General features: G+C 28.7%; 3 protein-coding genes across 4 annotated transcripts; 1 reads left to right on the forward strand and 2 right to left on the reverse strand.

Moving 5' to 3' along the window:
* Positions 1-5,024: 5,024 nt before the first annotated feature.
* On the reverse strand, positions 5,025-9,641 carry CycB (Cyclin B). The gene is made up of 7 exons (XM_068770457.1): positions 9,418-9,641; positions 9,126-9,331; positions 8,451-8,586; positions 7,738-8,142; positions 6,739-6,861; positions 6,373-6,593; positions 5,025-6,073 (listed from the first exon to the last, which is right to left on the reverse strand). Exons 1-7 carry the CDS (start codon positions 9,445-9,447, stop codon positions 5,689-5,691), a joined length of 1,506 nt encoding a protein of 501 aa, XP_068626558.1. The 5' UTR covers positions 9,448-9,641; the 3' UTR covers positions 5,025-5,688.
* Positions 9,642-10,831: 1,190 nt separating this feature from the next.
* LOC137926741 (guanylate kinase) lies at positions 10,832-17,733 on the forward strand. 2 transcript variants are annotated; one of them, XM_068770430.1, is made up of 5 exons: positions 10,832-11,045; positions 11,117-11,384; positions 12,443-12,666; positions 13,370-13,474; positions 17,549-17,733. In XM_068770430.1, exons 2-5 carry the CDS (start codon positions 11,128-11,130, stop codon positions 17,563-17,565), a joined length of 603 nt encoding a protein of 200 aa, XP_068626531.1. In that variant the 5' UTR covers positions 10,832-11,045; positions 11,117-11,127; the 3' UTR covers positions 17,566-17,733. The 2 variants fall into 2 exon arrangements, with proteins under 2 accessions (XP_068626531.1, XP_068626530.1); XM_068770429.1 differs by lacking the exon at positions 17,549-17,733 and adding an exon at positions 14,333-14,901.
* Positions 17,656-19,888, reverse strand: msb1l. The gene is made up of 2 exons (XM_068770428.1): positions 19,570-19,888; positions 17,656-19,323 (listed from the first exon to the last, which is right to left on the reverse strand). Exons 1-2 carry the CDS (start codon positions 19,693-19,695, stop codon positions 18,181-18,183), a joined length of 1,269 nt encoding a protein of 422 aa, XP_068626529.1. The 5' UTR covers positions 19,696-19,888; the 3' UTR covers positions 17,656-18,180.
* Between the last annotated feature and the right edge of the window lie 986 nt (positions 19,889-20,874).

Consider the following 20,874-nt stretch of genomic DNA (forward strand, 5'->3'; position numbering starts at 1 on the left):
AGTGTGTTTTGAGGTTGTAATTTCATAAAATCCATTCTTGGTCATTTAATATCCTTAACTCTTGTAGTTGGTAAATATGCATTTATTTTAATGGCAGCTCCCTCAAGCCCTTTTAGCGGTCGGAGTTTCGTATAATCCGTTCTTAATCCAAATTTCAAGTCCTTATGATTCCAGAGAAATCGTTATGAGTTAGTACATAGGTGGAAATCTCTTAAATTGTGTGACTGACTTTAGATGTAAAACTTTAAAGGGATGAATACATAGATCATTTGCTGTTAATTAATGTATAATACCCGGCGATGAATATTGCTCATGTACCTTTGGAAAAAGATAATAGGCTAATTTCGGCTTCGTAGAGCATTATCTCTATCGTACGAGTGTGGGATAGAGAGAGAGGTCGATGTGCAATATTTATCGTCGGGTACTGTATGAGGATTAGTTGATTATATTTCATAAGCATTCATATTTAGACTAGAGTCAATAAAAATATAAATAAAATTATCATACTGATTTATATCTTATTATTTACTTTTCCTATAAAACTGATATAAACCAATAACTGTTGATAGTACGAAATCGCCGGTTCGATAGGTAGCTAGTTCAAAATCGTTATAAATAAGTTCGGAATTCAAAATAGTACCAAACTAATCCTTCCATGTAATACTTCTATTTTCAAAATATAATATTGTAACAATAGGCCTGTTTTTACTTAAAAATAAAATTATTCGTCTCGTTAGCACTATAATTTCACTAATTAGAGCGCCTTTCAATCCTGATCATGGCATTGCCTACGCGCTTTTAGACGAAGCCAAACAGAACAGAGATGATCCCTTTCTATGCCGAAGAAGTAATAAAAATGTGGAAAAACTCTTGATCACTGGAAAGGTAGCCGACCACGAGACCGCCGCCTCATGAGCTGGTCCAATCAAATTCGGAATACGCTCGACGTCACAGTTGCCGAAGTAATGCACGCCGCCGGAGACTGACATAGATGATGTTACATATAGTGCCACAAACTTTCCAAGAAGGGTTACGATCCTCATTAATGAGGGATTCGACGCAGACTTCTTCCGAAGTCTTGTCAGTGCTTACACGTTTAGTAGATGTAGTACGGGTTCTTGTTGTTGCTTTTAGAAAGTGTTCTCCAGTAAGAACGTTTTCTTTTTTCCTTAGGAACTTATGACGTATTTATTTCTTATAATGATTTTTAAAATAAAATTTTGATGAAAATACTATAACAACATTATCTTTTTAAACCAATGTTACAAGAACTTACATCTTAATAAATAATATATTCAAGTATTATTTCAAAGTAGGCATAAATAAACTCATCGAGCTTTAAAAAACAGAAACAAATCTTTCTTTGTTTCTAGTTCTCACGGCAAGAGACGCAGCCATGAAAAAAACAGAACACAAAAATTGTTCGGCAAACCGCCCAGCGTTAATAAATTCTTCGAATTTGTGGGTAGGGCGAGAGCCATGGAAATCGTGGCGGCTTAGCGTGCGGTGTGGCTTACGGATGACAGTGTGAATGAACTACACGAATATCGAATATTTAAGACGGATACAGTCTGATTTGCAATTTTTCAAAAAAGAAATCAAAAGTGAATGTGTGTGAATTTTCTAGAGTAGAAAATTTAGAAAAAAACATGCTTTAATGTTTTTTGCTACAGTAATATTTATACTTAAATTATAAAATTAAATCAAGCTACTTTGCTTACAATAATTTGAGAAAAATTTACGGTTATCCAAAAAAATATTAAATTGGAGTTCGACTCCTAAGATCGTAATTTTAGTATTATTTTTATAATTAATAATTTAACAAATTAATAATAATAAGTATTATTAAATTCTATTACATTTAATTCACTGTTTATTTTGATTTGTGTAGTTTCCAAATAGTTCTTGAACTGGATTTTCCAAAAAAATTGTAGTTGCTAATGGGAGCTTTAATATGAATAACATGGTAACACATCCAGAATGAGACCGAGATACTAATTATATTAAACACTAAGTTTTAGTATAACACAATTCCTCGTTTTATTTTATTATATTTATATAATTTCATATACATATAACTATATAATTACATAAACATCAATTAAAATAATTATTTCTAAATAATATTAATCTATTACATACTTCCTTACAGGTTATATACAAAAATCTTCAATGTTCTGGTGCGTAACATTTAAAATACTGCCCCTGTGAAATTGCAACTAATTTATTAACAACTTGAGCCTTACATTAATTATATTTACATAAAGCGAACGTTATATATTGTTGTATTGCATAAAGTTATTTAATATATTGCTGGATTGGATAATTTTGCGCAATTGTTGAGCTGTGTAAACAGATTTTGATAAAAACAAATCATATCATTCAAACAAAGGTAATCAATCAGCTATCATTAAAAAATAATTTAATGTTAATTATTAGTTAAAATTTTATATCAACCTTCGCTTTATCGTGCTTTCAGGAGGTCTTATAATAAAGTTAAAAGCGGTGTCGAACAATCTTCAATTTAAATCTTTTTACTTTACCATTAGAAACTTTAATGAGACCTGTCAATTTTGTACCTTCTCGAGCGTTAAAAGATTCCCCGATTAATGCGGAAAATCTTCGCACTCATTTCCTAGTCTGCCGCTGATGGGAGATTGGAAGTTACAAAGGAACAATATTTTGTCGAGTTAACGGCAGTAAATTAATTGTATAACAAACTTAATATTCATAAATATATACGTTGCCAAAGTATTAACAGTGATCCAGTAATATTAACACCACACACTTTTATTCGTCTGCTATTTTAACATTATTAGAAGTTAGCAGCCAGCGGCGCAGAATTCTGATCTAAAAATTCAACAGTTGCTGTTTTTTTAATGAAATTTCACAACGTTTGATGCACACATTCTAATATTAACCATGTAAATCTATCAAAGGAGGTTCCTTATATTTCGATCGCCTGAGTCTTAAATACTACAATAACATTTAATTGATAATATATTCTAAATTTTAAACTTAAAACTAAGAAAAAAAAGATTTTAGATATCTTGTGGAATTTTATTATATATGGGTACACTCAGACCCGTCAATGATTTGCTAACTTTTTGAAGCCGAAACTTAGCATTATAATATCACAGTATTATGAATTTGTATGTATATGCGAATAAGTATTTAGTACATGACGAATTCAGATGATGTTACGCAGTACATTGAAATATAAAACAATGTAGCACCGTAAAATAACAAGCGATTCTTGACATTAACCATAATGATTAACTCTTCCTAGCTCTAAAAATACCCACATTGGTCTTAAATCAAAATTCTAACACGAAGATAAAACGCACTCAATGAACTCACAAAATCTTTTGGACTTGTTCTGTGTACAGTGGTAGTTTCGAATGAGAAGAGTAAGGTGTGGTGAGAGCGCTAGAGTCCCGGATAAGATTTTTTTTAATGAAAAATCTTTCTTGTAGTCGAAGATATAGTTATTATGTTACTAAGTTCTATCATTTTGTCTTGTGGGTGTCAATCGTAGTAATAAATTCGAGACCTTCTGCTACAATTCCATCATCGTAAATTCTGTATGCAGAATCCAAATTAAACATATAAAGATAAAAAATAGCTAAATTAACTGGTTATACCACGGTTAACAAAAAAGTCGGCAATTTAAAATGGCTACCCTGAGTATTCATTTTTTATTTTTTGACTTAATAATTTTTTCACACCCGAACTAAATGGATAACTATTTTTCCACTTATTGATGTTTACTGTGAAAACAATAGAGCAATTATAAAAAAATAGAAAAATTGCTGTCAATTAACCTTTGGCTCACTTCCTATAATAATAGTATCAGAAATAATAAATAACGATAACATAGTTAAAAAAAACTTCCAAATTCTCATTAATAAAATAAATTATTGTTTGCCATCTCTGAAAAAACTAAACTCACGAAAAAATAAACTAATGCATTATATTTTTGAGTGATCGATTTATAGAGGACAATTGTAAATAGCTAAAGCTTTAAAGCTTTTTTGTTGACCAATGGGCTATACAATTAGTCCTTTAAAGCTTTTGCACCTATTATTAATCACCTATATATACCTAACCTTTCAGTATTGTCTAACAGAGCATACTGGTTCAAAACATTATTTCAACCAGTCACTACGATACAGGCTTTGGCTACTGTACTAAGTTTTATTGTGGTAGAAATATCAATTATTAGCATTATTATCTACTTCTGTTAAACATCACCTAGTAATTACTTTATTTTTTAACACAACCGTCCGGCACTCATTCTTCCCACGTGTACAAAAATTTTAATGTAGCATATACTGCTCAGTGGTCTCGATGTACAATACAAACGGCTGTGCAGTTTCCAGTATAACTATGCTAAGCAAAACAAGGTTATTCAGTAATTCTTGTACACTACGCATACTCATATTCTCCGATGACATCGCAACCTTTAGGTAAATTATCCAAAATTCATGTCAACAGGTTCGGCATTTACTCAATCACTGCACTAGCCAACCCTTGACACTTCACCGTCACAAAGTCACTTCGTCTGTACCAAAATATCCGAAAAAAAATTGGTTACAAAGCTGCACAAAGCTGCTGTTTTTAATAAAAAAAAATAAGTAACAGCTTTGTAAGTTTCAAAAAAAAACATCTGTTTTCAAAAAAAATATGTGAAACTATAAATGGTAGCCGCGACTAAACCAGTCTTATCCAGAGTAATCATGACTATATATTCTAAAAACAATTAGTCTACTGTGACAGATTCTTTTTCCTTTAATTTTCTTTTTCTTTTCAGGCGATAACACAACACCCTCTGCAAGGCATAGGCCTCATCACCCTCCTAAGGATGGTCACAATGTCAGTCTTGCGCCTATCATAAAAAGGATAACAATTTTCCAATATAAAAGATAAAAACTATTGTATATTTTTAGAAATAAAACTAATTCTCTTAAACAATTTATTGCAAACATTTCTCAAAGTATAACTAATCACAGGTTCATTAAAATTAAATTCACAAAAATATAACTATATTAAAGTTTAAAATTACTTACATTTATATATGCATTTCAATTTGGTCAATACTTGTCAAGAAAATATAAATTTTACCCTAACATAGTTTTAAAAAATTATGAATACAAGAATATAAACTTAAGTCAATTATTGGAGGTTACAGGGTACAAAATTACAAATTTTCTAATTATTATAATCTTCATTCAATATTTTTATACTTGAGTAAATAATAGTATATATTTCTAATCAGTTCATATTTAGTAAACAAGGTAAACATCATCAACACATGTTTATTCTCTAAATTAACTAAAATGTTTGATAAATATCAAGTAATATCAAATTAGTTGGTCAAAAATGTTATTATTTATTTATTATTTACCATTGCAAAGAAATTACAAGTCCTGTTCAATTATAAAAATACAAAAGTCTTACATAAATAATAAAAAAATACTTGAATAACTTAGTCAATAAAACCTTAACATTTAAGTCATACAATACTACATCAAAAATCTAAAAGCACTCTTAAGCAGACACAGGTACTAAAACAAACTATGCTCAAAAACGAAGTCCATACGAAAATCACAACATAAATTATAAAACAATATTGAGATACAAAACAACTAGATTCTGACTATTCTAACAAATCTTCACCAAGCATAGCTAGGAACCCTGTGGAGTATTTGCCACTATATGAATTGCTTCACCGGTCAATTGCGGTAAAGTAGACACTTTAGCTAGAGATATGTCTGCATATTTTCTGGGCACTGCTTGAAACTTTGAATTTTCCACATTAATTACAATGTTAGCTAATTTTGTAATAATGGGCTGTATATGTTCTAGCGAATATCCAGAATAATGTTTAAGTGTCGGGGTCCATACTTCTTTAAGGCTTTTAGTTGAGAGCAGATGTAAGGAGAGGCAAATCGCAGCAGAAGCCAGTTCCGAAGGGCGGTAATGTGACATTGTGTACTCAACAAGGCTTAAGTCTACAAAATATTTGGCAAGGTGATGATTTTTCGATGTCCCTTTGGCAGCCTTCACAAATCTAAAACAATTCGAAAAAATTAATATATAAAAAAATTGGCAAGAATTAATTAATTTACTACATAATCCGTGTAACAAATTTAACATTTGTATATTCAATTTCTTTATATAAAACATCTGCGATATTACACCGTCCATTCTCACCTGTGGGGGCATTACCCATTCGGTGTCTAATAATGGTTAACAATAATGATCATTTCTCACCAAATAATTACAGAATTTCCAAGATCAACAGCTCATTACACATGAATAATATCAACTGGTTTATTAAAGACATAAATAGAGATATATATAAATTACCTTCGCAGAAAACTAAGAGGTATGGGCCTTGCAAGACAAAATCCAAGTTGTGTCATGATTTTTCTCTCACAACAGAACACATCTGCTTTTTTGTATGCATTATCAGTCACATATACAAAGTCCCTTATTTCAGGTGGATAAATCTCTTCATACTTGCTTGCAATAAACATTGCTGTCACACCAATTAACTGTAACTCATTCCGCTGAACATTTGGTGCCACCTAAAATATTTGAGATTTTTTTAAACAATTAGTGGAACAAACAAGATAATTTCCAAATTCTAATATTATTCGATTACAACTTTAATCAACTCTTATAAACATATTTAAGTTCTGTTATTAATTACTCTTTTAAAGTAATGTGTACCTGTAAATATCTGTCAATTATTCCAACAGTTAAGTGGAAAGTCTCCAACATTAAAGAAAACTGGCAGTGAACTTCAACCAACCAGTCAAGAAGAGTGGCTCTCATTTTACCTGTTATCACAGTCTGCAACACAAAGTTATGTATAAATCAATTTAAAGCAATCATGAGAATATGTTAAAATAGAAAAACATATAGAGTACTAGTTTTACACATAATATTATGTTGAGGTCTCAAAGCGATGAATAATAGTGAACTAAAAAGACAGGTTTGACGAAACACTATTAAATTGATTTAGAACAATGTAATAAAGAAATACTAAAAGCAGAACAAAATTTTGGCAAAGGTAAAATAATTTTTTGACGGCATAGAAAAATTAAATAAATTAATGCAATCATCATTTGGTTTAGTAGCCAATAACTAACAAACACCAATTGTAGAAGCTGTATACTTTAAGTACCGTAATGGTAGAATTTTATTTATATAGTTAATTTTATTTAAATTTTTCTTATACAATATGTGTACAATGGTGAATAAAATATATGTAAAGTAGACATTTTTTACCAGTTAGCTGCTTGGGTGAAGCACAGAGAAATTTATGAAGTGAAATAAGTAAATATAAAAGATGAAGAAAATAAAAATCCCAATGAGAAGGAAAATAACAAAGAAAATAAAACACCATAAATATACTAATGGCTAATACTAACTATAATGATATATAAATGTAATAAATACATGTAGTAAATAATAAAATACAATTATGATGTGTGATGATTCCATCAATTTGTCAAGCAACAGCTTTTCAACCTTCCTTCCCTTCAAATGTGCATTATTCCCGATTGTCCTCAAAGGGGAGCAGTTGCAGAGAAGAATAGACTGTATAGCGAAGAAAGAAAGCTTTTCCTTGTTATCATAAAAATACTTTCTTATTACATGTATGTTACAGGTATTATATATATAATATTTAATAAGTATATCTCACAAATTTTTAATAGCACAAACCTGTTTTCTTAAGTGATCAAATTCAATAGGGTATTTCTCTTCTAATTCTGTCAAATACCTATAAATGTCCTTTATATAAATTGACATAAGTAGAGGACTATTATTATCTCCCGCATCAATATCTTCAATGTCTTCTGGTATTGGCTGTTCCCAAGGTTTTACCCCTTCTTCAATTCCATTGAGAGTTTTAGTTGAAGCTTCTGACAACTTAAGTTTGCCTAGGTATTCTGAAGGATCTTTTATAACTGGTTTCAGCAAATTTTTATTATCTTTTAAAGTGTCCCAAACAGCAGGTAGTTTACAATTTTTTTTGCCATCTTGAGTATTTTTCTTTACTTTGACAATGTTAGCATTACTGGGCTCTTTAAACTGATTTGGTTCATTTTGTGAGTCTTTTAGAATTGCCTGGAAGAAAATTACTCATAGAATCCACAAAGATTTTCACAAAATTAAAGCCTAATAGCTGAAAAAATTAAAAGGAGATTCAAGTTTATACATATTCTAGTCTCTAGAATCATGACAAGTTATCTTACCAAAATTTTATATAAACCATCTAAAATACCTTAATGTAAATACTGCTTTCAAAAACCATCATTCATTTCAAATAAAAACAAGCTTAACTAATTTCTAATAAAAAATGTTTAACCTTAAGCTATTTTAAATAACATATTAGGAGTTATGTTTAAAAGAGCATATAAATAATGAAAATATACCTTGGTGCGTGCAGCTGCTCTCGCAGCCAAAGCCGCTGTGCTTTCCTCACGTCGCAATACTGGTCTTGATGAGGGCTGTAATTTGGATTTACTGGCAAGCCCAGTATCAATTTTAGACTGCACATGACTATAATTACTGAAAATAGATAAATAAATATAGTAAAATATCTCAGTTCTGTAATTTAAGTACTTAATTGAAAAAATAATTATTAGAACAAGACATCCCTTAAATAATAGTATACAATATCAATGGAATTAAGTCAATAAAATTATTGAGATATTCTAATGTATACTGTCCCTATGCAAGTTTATTAAATCGTGGGTAGTGCTTATATTGCCTGCAGCTCATTACAGTTGGCTCGATTTTGTCAGATTCTGCAGCAGCAATTGCAATTTTACTGGTTTATATTACTTTGAAATTTACTTTAAGTCGTATTACTTCGAAATCGTTCATATTACTACGAAAGTTTTTTTTTTATTGTGGGTAATGTTTATCTTATTCACTTCACATTTTAGCTTAGCTTGCTTTTTAATAAATTTTAGCAACAGCAATTGAGATTTTACCATGCAAAAGCATGGCGCTGAAATTTTATATTAAGTCAATAGAATTTATGAGATAATATAATAATTACTTAATCATTACAAAAGTTATTTAATACGGTGGGTAGTGCTTACCTTGTCCGCAGCGCATTACGACTTGCTTTTTTGTCAATTTCTGCAGCGGCAATAGCTTTTTTACTAACGTTGGCATCGCGTTGAGCTTGCACATTGGTATTAAGCTCGTCAAGAGCTCCCCGAACAGTCAAGCCTTGTCTTTTTATTGGGAGACCTAAATTAATTTTACCTTTCGCATATATATTTTCCTGATCTGAATGATGCACCTAAAATTTAATATGCATTACACTATTTTTTATAAATAATAGTATAAGAAAATGATACTAACTAGCAAACTAAATAATGAACTTACCGTCCTTGGTCTTCGAAATTGAATTTCCATAGTAATTGTTTAAATTAACAGTATAGTTATACTTCAATCGAAAATATTGTCTGTAGCTTTAGCTATCTATAAATATTAACACTATTTTTTCCAGTTTATTAGTCCTCATCCACTAAATATCCACTCCAAAGAACACGGACTGTGCTCTAATCCGTCAGAGCACCACTGGAATCTAACGGACAAAATTGAATTTTACTGTCTAATTCGGAAATATATGGTTCCATAGAGTATTATAGACACAAGAGACAACTGCCCAAAATAAAGAAATGTAATTGGCTGAAATAAACTTACCGGAAGTAAACAAGTATATTAAATTTTTGAGCGACACTAATTTATGAAAATAAAACAAAATTAGTGTCTTTAAAAACTATGCTTAATATTTTAAATTATTTGTAACAAAATAATATGAAATTTTTTTAACTGTACTTAGTATAAATATTAATCATTATACGTAAGAATATGTCGTTTTCCGTAGCATAAGCAAATTACTTTTTTTTTAATTCCAGCTACATTTAGAACTTTGTTGAACAAAACAAAAACGTTTATTTTAAAGACATAATTTTACCTTTAAATTTTATACAAAACAAAAGCATTTTCGGATATTTCGTTTTTCCACGAAACTAATGATTATAAAAAACAAAACACTTTTAATAAAATACATAATAAAATTCTTTCTTACACTATATTTATGACCTGTTTTTAATTAATATTATTTTAATTAAATTTATTGATTAATCATCAATTTAATTTACAAAGTGTATTCACCAAACAGCAGTCATGCCACAATTATTCTTATACATTAATTGTATATTCGTTTACATAGTTTACGAAATATCATTTAATTTATGCCAAGGAAAAAATACAACTGTTATTGTTTCATCGACTAAAAATAAAAATGAAACCGTAACTGTAATTGGCTCAACTGATAGTTTTAAGAAAAATTATTTGATATATTACAATAATGTTTGGGAAACGAGTATTTAATACAGCTTGTGATATTTTGGCCTAGTTTATGCAACCAAGAACTATAATTAAAAATTTTCAGACTAATCTAAAGGGATACATTGCAAAAAATATTATACTTTTAAATTATACTATCACTAAATGGAGTTATTTTATAAGATATAAAAATAAAATGGAAAAAAAACTAACTAACTAACTAATAATGTACATCGCCTACATATCACCAAAAACGTTGACACACAGTTATTTTATTGATATATAAAACCGACGGTCAAATTAAAACAAATTTATAAATTACATTATAAGTAAATTTAACTTGTGCACGTATCACAAAAGCAGCCATGTGTAAAAGCATCTTTAGATTTCTCTAAGTTGTTGTCGCTCAATACAATCATCTGTTCTCTCACTTGGGTATAAAAGTGCGGATAAACTTGTCAGTCGGGTACAGTGGGTTCAAAAAGAGACATGACAGCAAGCATTGACATTTTGTGAACGTTCGTCTTTCGTTAGTCTCGTTCGTTACTTATTCGTGAGCAAAATCAATATCAGCGTGTTACTAACTCTAATCACTTGAATGTTCGTGGAGTACGTACAAGTACTTAAAATATAAAACGATATCACGAATTTCTTCAAATGTTAGTTGAAGTGAGTTAATTAAACTATACCTAACCTTAATTCGGTATTTTAATTCAATTATCGTTTTCAGTTTTTGCTAACATGGTGCAAAAGGGTCCACGACCTTTGGTTCTCTGTGGTCCATCAGGATCTGGAAAAAGCACCCTTTTAAAACGCCTTCTGAAAGAATTTCCAGACAGATTCGGTTTTACTGTTTCGCATACTACTAGAGCTCCACGCCCTGGAGAAAAAGATGGAGTACATTATCATTTCACCAATAAGGATGATATGACTGCTGCTATCAAAAAAGGAGAGTTCATTGAAACTGCGACTTTCAGTGGGAATATGTATGGGACTAGGTAATAAATAATATTTTACTGTAGCCATGTGGTCAATGATTAAAAATAAAGTTGGCATTACGCCAAAAGCTTTATTGTCATAAACATTTAGTCATTGTTTACAAATAATTGAATCACAAATATCAAAGAAAATAAGGTTTGATTATATTTTTATTTAATTTTTTAAATTAAGAATTAGTTACATTTAATTTCCCACATTCTTAATAGAACTGTACTTCAATATTCATTAATGTTTACAATAAAAGAATTTACTCTATCAATGAGTAATGATTAAGTTTACTAATTATTTTCACAAACTTTGAATTATAAGTCATCTAAATAACATATTATGTTATAAAAGTAGCTTAATCAGATATGCTGGAGCTATTACTATGCTCCACTTTTAGTGAATACTGAAAGAGGCTTGTAAACAAATTAACATATAATGATTATATTATATAATTACTTTGACAATATCAACAATCCATTAATATTTTTTATATGCTAGGGCTAAACTCCAGCGCCAAGTCATATGCACTCATTGAACAATTATTTTTGGCTCTGATTGTTTGTTAAATTATTTCAGTATTTAAATTTACACAACCATTGTCAGCTCCTGGGAAATTGAAACAAATTACTGGTGTGAATAATAATTATTATTATTCTATCATAAAATTAGTGAAATCCAAATACCAATCATAATTAATTAACCAACATCTAAAGTATTATAAGGAGTGTTGTCATATAAATAAGCCATTATATCTAACCTCAATACACATATTTTGTACTTTTGTTTAAATAATTTCAATATATATAATTTTTAAAAAAAAACATCCTTGACAACAATTTTCATGTTTTAAATATATGTATTCAATTTAAAACATCAGCTAGCAAAAAAGTTCAAATATCGAAAAATGGCTGGCACTATCAAAGAGCTTGGCCATCCTTGTTATATTATTATGCACTCTTAATAATAATTTTTTTTACACAATTTTTACCACCAGTGAGTGGAAACAAATTTTGTATTTTAATTAGTCATTACTAATATAGTAAACTAACATTTTATATTTATATTACAGTAAGAATGCTGTTGATCAGGTTCGACGAACAGGCAAAGTGTGTGTCCTTGACATTGAAATAGAAGGAGTAAAACAGGTGAAACAAACCGATCTAGATCCCCTCTTGGTTTTTGTAATGCCTCCATCTATAGAAGAGCTTGAAAGACGACTACGATCCCGTAATACAGAACAGGAAGAAGCTTTAAAAAAAAGACTTGAAACTGCTCAACAAGAAATTGAATTTGGTTTGTAGCAAATTTTAGTTACCCTGTTAATTAAATAATCTAAAATATTATTATATAAAATATATTGTACAGTATTGAAACAGTGTAAACCATATATCTTAAACAACTTTTTAAATTTTAAAAGTGGTCATATACGTCCCACGTTACCTGAATGGAAAATCTTCAAACATTACTATGGAACGGAACGTGTAAAATGAAATATTACTCTATATATCAATCTTGCGAAATATGTTTTTATTAGACTGGAGCATACATGATAAAAACACAGGCAAATAGAGTAGAAATAACATCAGTTAGTCTATAACAGATTAGGTGTGAACAAAAGTATGTTATATTTAATAAAGGAAATTAAGTGAGTCTAAAGTCTGCTGCATAGAAATAATATACACTTTTAAATTATACATTTTATAACGTCAGGAACATTCATAATCACAGTCACAATATTTTATTTTTAAAAACTGGTTGTGTATCATTATTTTCCTGTGTTATTTGAGTTTATTTTTTTAAGGATACATGTTCATTCTTATTTTAAACTACACATTGCTATATACTTTATAATTATCATTAACACAATTTACAATTGCATATATCTCTTAAGATTAATGTTGCTGAAATTTGATAACATTAATTTTTCAGGGAAGTATGTCAACTAGTGAATAATTCATCTCATATGTTTAAACAAATTATTTTAATATTATTTCAGGTCAACAGCCTGGAAACTTTCACATTATTATACTTAATGACAACTTAGATAAAGCATACACAGAACTATGCAAATTTTTAGAACAAAATGTTCCTGATAAGAAAGGTATTTGTACATATGTATTGTTTATAAATTTAATAATAATTTTTGTGAGTTTTTTTTTCCAATAAATATAAGAATATTTTATGTTTCCTATTTTTGAAATTGTTTAACATGTAAATTACATGAGAAATCATAATTCTGTATGCATTGCATTATAATGAAGACAAACGGGAATATATATATACTTATATGGAGGTACCCATAAGTTTCTTCTTTCATTAAGTATATCAGTTAATAGATCTGTTGTTTTTAATCTAAGAAACCAAGTTGATGTTTGGTCATCTTGAATTAGAGCGCTAAACAAATATGTGGTAAAAATTCAAGTTAATGTTCTCTCTAGTAGGTTCCTGTATTTTGATTATGCCATGGGCGTCCGTCCAAGCGTTTTAAAACCTCGGCCTTGAAATTTAGTGAAAAATCTAAAGTAATGAAAGATGAGGTTTTTGCTCTCTGCCTATACCATTCTGCCCCAACTGTAGAAACCAATAAAAATTATTTTTAATCACGAAGAATATATTTGCTACAAATAACTTATATACAGATTTTTATTGCATTAATAATAGTCGTGAAATTTAAATATTTTTATATTTTATGGTCTGTTACTAATGTCATATAAGTTCATGGCTTTAATCATAATAGACACCCTTTAGTTGAGATCATTTAACTTAGATGATGTGAGGAGGATAATCATATCAGTCCTATGTGTTGTAGTGAAAACCAATCAATAATTAGGATTGCATCATGCAACATTTTGTTTAATTACAATATGATCTCAGATTGCTAATTTTGTTTAACATTGCTTCAATATCTTTGTTTCTGTATATGACTATCATCATTAACCATACTAATAATTTCTTACAGAATCAAACAGTACAAATGAAGAGTGAAAGTTTGGGTGACAAATATATTTGCATGTATTACCTCAGCCTGTTACACCAAGGAAACATATTTCTTAAATATTAAACTGTTATTTAAAAAATTGTTGATACATATTACTGTTAGAGGCATTATATTCTTTAAAATTCTGTTAAAAATACAGAAGAGACCGGTATTTATATTTCCTAATTATTAATAAAAAAATCAAACTAATTTTCCAGGGTACTGAGATATAAAAATAAATAATTTTTGTTATACAATGATATCCCAATACATTGTAATATAAAGTTATTTATTTTATAATATTGTATTTGTTTTATAATACTCTATACAGTTATGAGTGAAGACTATGTGATTACTTAAATAAATGTTTCATCTGCATAATACCCAGTGATTACAAGTATTTAAAAAGTTAAAATAACTGTATTATCACAGTAACCATTCCATGTTAAGAGATTTTTATCTATTATTTATGATTTTGTATATTTTGCAATTGTTTTTTATTCATTTTTAGTGTAATTTAATTAATTCATGATAGTTTGTCATTACTAATATTATCAATGTTTTGACGAAAGCAATTAACAGAAAACTACATTAATAATGCAATATTGTGCCTTGATGATTTACACAAAAATTGACACTAATAATATTTGTAATTGTTTTTTATTTAAACTCCTTTCATAAATGAAAAATACCATCATCATTATTAGATATCTGAATCAAATCTAAAATACAACACTGGATTATTTAAATCAGTCTTATTTTAAAGGCGTCACATTATGATTTCATGGTGTACAGATAAAAAATAGCTCTACCTGTTTCAATAATTATTATATTTTAACATAATAATATTACAATTGGCTTTCATATATTATTCAATGAAATGATGTAACATAGTTAGATTAAGGTTTTTATTTATTATGAATGTGGTTGCTTAGTTTGACACATTTGCGTCCAACTACTACTTCAACTATTAAATGTATTCATGGCAAAAAAAAAAACGGTATTGTAAACAGATAAAGAAAAAATAACTTAAAAATTTTCTCTTTATTGTTTAAAGTTATAAGACATGTCATTTAAAAGTTTAATATTGTTGTATCACATCTCATCTGATACATTGGATTTTATTAACTTGCCTAACTATTAAATTAACTGCATGTTGGATTGTCCTAGTGATAAGCGCAGACTTTAAATTATTTGCTTTTTGCCAAAATACATGTTTTAAATTCACACAAAACAGTGCTGTTATCGAGTGATTAGCTTTAAAGTTTGCGATTAAATATATATTGTCAGTTATAGTCGTAAGTTGTTTGTCACAATTATGTGGTACTAATATCATTCACGTACATTGCTATTAAGCGACTAAATAAAAAAAACTATTATAGCCAGTGCCAAATTAGTTTCATGTTATAAGATAAATAGATAATTAAAAACTTAAGAGTACCTTCGTTTATTTTCAATTGTTTGATAATGTCTACAAAATAATTCTTACATTGTTTTTGATTATATGTATATATCTTAACCTAAATTAAATGCCAAAAAATTGCAATTGATTTCAGAAATTTTCTGTTCTATTCATAATAATTTAAAATTTACTTTAATTTAATGACTAAGTTATATAATTAGTATTTATTTTATATTCTTTAGCCACTGCCATATTATTTCTGGGCTTGATGCTCAACAAATTATAAAAAAAAATTTAACCAACTTTTATGTTTGTAATTATATCACGACAGAAATCGCTTATGTATTTCAAATTGCAATTTATTGGTTTCTGTTTCAACCTATATATATTCTATTTCAATTTTTTTATTATGATCTCACATATTTAAAGTTTCCATTGTCTTCTGATCTTATATATCAGTAAATTAGATCTGTAAGACATTTTAGTGTTAACCCCTTAACCTACGAGTTAGATTCGAAGATGTTGGGCCGAAATCGTATGAAAGCTCGCGCAGCGTGTGAGTCATTCGCACGACTTGTGTAACACGCTGATCGGGTCAATCGTAAATATAACGGGCATAGCTCGTGTACGGTGATCGGACCAATCGTAAATATAACGGGCAACCAACACCTAAATCAAGACCTTCAAAACGTTGTACGGTTTGTCACAAACATAAAAAACGTAAAGAAAACAACAACATGGGAGTGTAAAAAGTGTAAAGTTCCATTACATGTACCGGAATGCTTTGAACTATATCATACCGTTACAGATTATTAATTTCGTATTTTACATTTTTGTATAAATAAACATTTTGCAGTAAACAATTATTGCATCAGACTGTAATTGAATATCAAATATTCCACCTAATATTCACTATTCACTGGCACGACCATCCTACGCGGGCTATGCCCGTAATATTCACTTCTGACCCGACCATCGTACGCGGGCTCTGCCCGTCATTGTAGGGTAAGGGGTTAACAGTTTTATAAAAAATCTAGCAGTAAAGCAGTGTAGTCTTTAAATTAAATTATTTGAATTAGAAAAATCTAATGTAGACACTTATTGTGTGTGAATTAAACTAAATAAAACATATGCTTCATATATGCTCTGCCAGTTATTGTGTGCCATTAATACTTGTGTAATAATTATAGGAATGCTTAATGTGTTTGAAAGTAAATATCTGCTGGCCTGTTGTATATTGAGGTATGAAAACATATTTGTTGTAAGGATCAAACAATCAATCAACATTTTTGGTTGTAATATTTTTAGAAATATTTAATTACAATGTACTGTAAATGTACTAAAAATGGATGTTTTACCATGTATTGCTCATAATATTCTTCAGGTATTAGAAAATAGTTTTTCAGCATTTTGTCTATCTTGTTTTTTATTAAAAATGTGTAAGTCAAAGCATTTCTAAGTAAATTTCAATACAAATAAATATTTTGTTACAATATATTAGTTTTTCGCTTATTATTTATTGACTTATGTCATTTATTTTCTTTTAAATTTGTTAGCTGCAATTATCAAAAATGATCTTTTTGAAAAATAAAACTAAATTATATAATTCATAGTTCTACAATGTTGTTCAGATTAAAAAAAAGTAATTTTAGAATAATTTATAGGATCATGTGAAAATTTTGTCATGTGGGTTAGCAGCAAATATGTTTTTTTAATATCAATATATTCTCAAGCAATACTTTTGACACTTGCATTTTAGTCTTTTTATCTTAATGTACATTTTTATTTCATTATAGCTTTACGGGCATTGTAAATGCAGTTGAAGAACTCAAGACATCATTTGAAATATTTTTATTAATAAATGAAAGTTTTTTTTTTTAACAATGTATCAAAGTAGTTTGATATTGACGAAAGAAATATTTTATATCAATTTCAAATCATTCCAATATTGTCCATAATTTCTTGCATTCTTTTTGTATTTAAATACTATAACTTTGCATACATTATTTTTTGTTCATAAATTATAAAAATAAAGCTGTGTGTTAATCAAAGTTTGAATCATTTTACAAATTTTAGTGAAAAGTTGTCTTCAATAAAATGTTAAGATTGAGCTCAAGAATAAATTTACAATGATGGTGAGGCAAGTCTTTTTGAATCTTTAAAATATAGCACACTAATGCAGAATTACAAAAAAATAAAATGCTGTTTTTTTGTTCTTGTAATTTGCAATTATTTTGGACAAAATAAACATGATCTTAATGTAGTCCAAATAAAGTTGAAAAAGAATGATTATTTATGGTCAATCAAATACTGATAATAAAAACTTTTTTGATTTAATTTTCAGTACCTATGATAAGTAATTATGAAACTATGAAAATAAAGTTCAATGAAAAATAGTCAAAAACCTGATTACACTATGTGTAGTAGTCTAAAGAACAATACTGTTATCTTTGTCCCATTTATCTCTATGAGAATGTGGTGGTGTATTTTCACAATCACCACTGATTGCCGAATTTTTGGAAATATTCTTAAGTGAGACTGAACTTCCTGTAGAGATTGGTTTTGACAATGATTTTAACCTGGGAATATGTGAAACATATTTTAGATGTTTCACTGGAAGAGTTGAATCTTTGTTAGTTTCATAAGTGTTAGCTGATTTTGATCTAGTGTGGGCAGTGTCTGCCTTGTTCTTCATGCAAGATAATGGAGTTCTAGCACCATTCATACTAATAGATTTCGTCTTTCTTGGTGTATCAATAGAAACTGCTTCATCCTCATAAATAAGCAAGCCATTATTATTGTCTTTCATGTTTTCAGACTGGTCCACATTTGTACTTTGTAAAACCTTAATTAATGTGTCGTCAGACATTTCTTCAACATTGCTACCACTCTCTTCAGTCTTTGCAACAACAATTGGTGTTCTTTCTATACCCATGGAAGGAGAACGTGGATCGTCATCTAATATTTTAAAGACAGGAATTTTTTTCAATTCTAATTCACTATCTTCAATACATTTATTTTTAAGGATCATTTGTTCACTATCTTCATATTTCTCACTTTCCAATTCAACATAGTCAAAATTAGTTTCTAATAATGTCTTAGGTTGGTCAATGTGTTCAAGACCCGAGGCTTCTTCAATGCAATTATTATTGGAAGTGGTTGATGATCCCAACTGTTCTTCATTTTCATTAAGAGTTTCACTAATGGACATGTCATAAAATTCTTCACATAAATTTTTAGCAATTACTAAATCTGGACTTAGATTTATTGTATCTGTTGTTTCAAAGCTATCATGAAACTCATTTTTTAAACAGGGACTATAAGTGTTGTTATTTTGTAATCTTAAATTCTTTTTGAATGTGGTTTCATCATCTTTTGTGGTAGATATAACAATAGGAGTTCGTTCAATCTCTTGTGTAGGGGAACGCGGATCATAAGATTGTAAGTGGTTTTTAATTACTGCTGAAAGTATAGGGTTGTTTAGAATAAGTTTCTCATCTGGCTCTCCACTTTCAAAAGTTTTTCGCAAGTCTACATTTTTAGTGATGTTATGTTTTGAAGTACTTTTGTTCTGAAAAAAAAAACCGTTATTATAGCACAATATGTATTTTTTTATGCGAACGGATGAGAGAGGGTAAACACATATATTTTGAGCAAAGGTAAACAAAGATAATGATTTGATTTTGATTTAATTGACGATACAAATTTCATGATGCTCTACATAAAATTTATAAATTTATGTAGATAAAACGAATAATTTTAATAAAAAGATACTTAATTTAAGACAAATTTCACACGGGCTCAAAAATTATTATACCTGTAATGGCGTCCGAGTTATTTCTGGAGTGGGCGATCTAGGATCAGGATTATCGCCAATGTTTAAATCACTTTTTTGCTGTGGAGCAGCTGTTTCGATAGTTGGTTTGCTTGTATTTGTACCCATGATTCGTTTCTTTTTCAATGAAATAAAATAAAGTTACAACCTTGCTAATTATAGTACTACAGAACTAACATTATATACTAAAACCTGTCTATACTGTCTCTAATAATAATACAAGCAAGTGATATTCCCTGCTTATGAATTGCCAGAAAATACTAGAGACCGAACACGACTAAATCAAACAAAACTTTAAATATATAACGGCTTGAAACGTCAAAATAGATTTCTAATTTTAAAATACCAGTTAATAAATGTTGCCCGTATATAAAAGTAAATTGATTAGTTATACAAACATTATAAAATATTTAGTTAGTGGAAAATAAATAATCAATTTCTCAATTAGTAAATAAAAGTATTTTTACGATAATTAAACAAAATGCAATGTCAGGAAACAAGCCGTGATTAAAGGTCTTTTCATTATCTACTATATTAATTTGATTTTGAGAAGTGTGGATGGGTTATTATTGGAAGAGTGCGTATTATCAATGAAATTTCATAAATGCTATTTTATGCTTATAATCGATATTTACACATCGTTAATAAGCATAAAATAGCACATATCGTTAACAAAGCCACATGTAAGTCATTTTATAAATATGTTAAGGTAATTATATGTTTCTGTAATTAGTTGACACTTTACTTATGAAAATCCACTAGATATAATAATGGTTGTGTTTGCTTGCAAAAATTATCTAAATCATGAAACTTGTCTGTCTAGCTGCTGTTTGAGCTTTTTAATCTTAAAGCTGCATAAAGGCTTGCGTTAAATTAAAAATTCTACAGTTACTGGAATTTTTAACAAAGACTTTATTTTTAAAATATTGGACAATATGTTATATTTTCCATTCTATAGAATCTAATAAATTTAAAATATTTTCGGGAAAATTAATTTGGGAATATTTGGATACTTGCCCTATGAGCTTGCTGTATGGGAGTATTCAGTGTCATAACGTAATTACGTGTTGTCGTATTTCATTTAACAGAAATCGTCATGGATACGTGAAATTACTAACTCGATATTTACAATTGCTCGAAAAATATTGTGAAGAACAAAAATTGAGAGCAATTGCAATGAAATACTTTAGTTGGAATAAATTCAACGTTGCAGTCCGTCATTAGAATTTTTTTAACTTCTTATATAAAAATAGCTTTACATTTTTATGTAAAAACATTTGAAAATAA

The sequence above is a fragment of the Battus philenor genome, unplaced genomic scaffold, assembly GCF_028537555.1.
Source record: "Battus philenor isolate CCGP_79_NKW_IND1 unplaced genomic scaffold, ilBatPhil1.0.hap1 SCAF_3, whole genome shotgun sequence".
In the NCBI taxonomy this organism is placed as follows: domain Eukaryota; kingdom Metazoa; phylum Arthropoda; class Insecta; order Lepidoptera; family Papilionidae; genus Battus; species Battus philenor.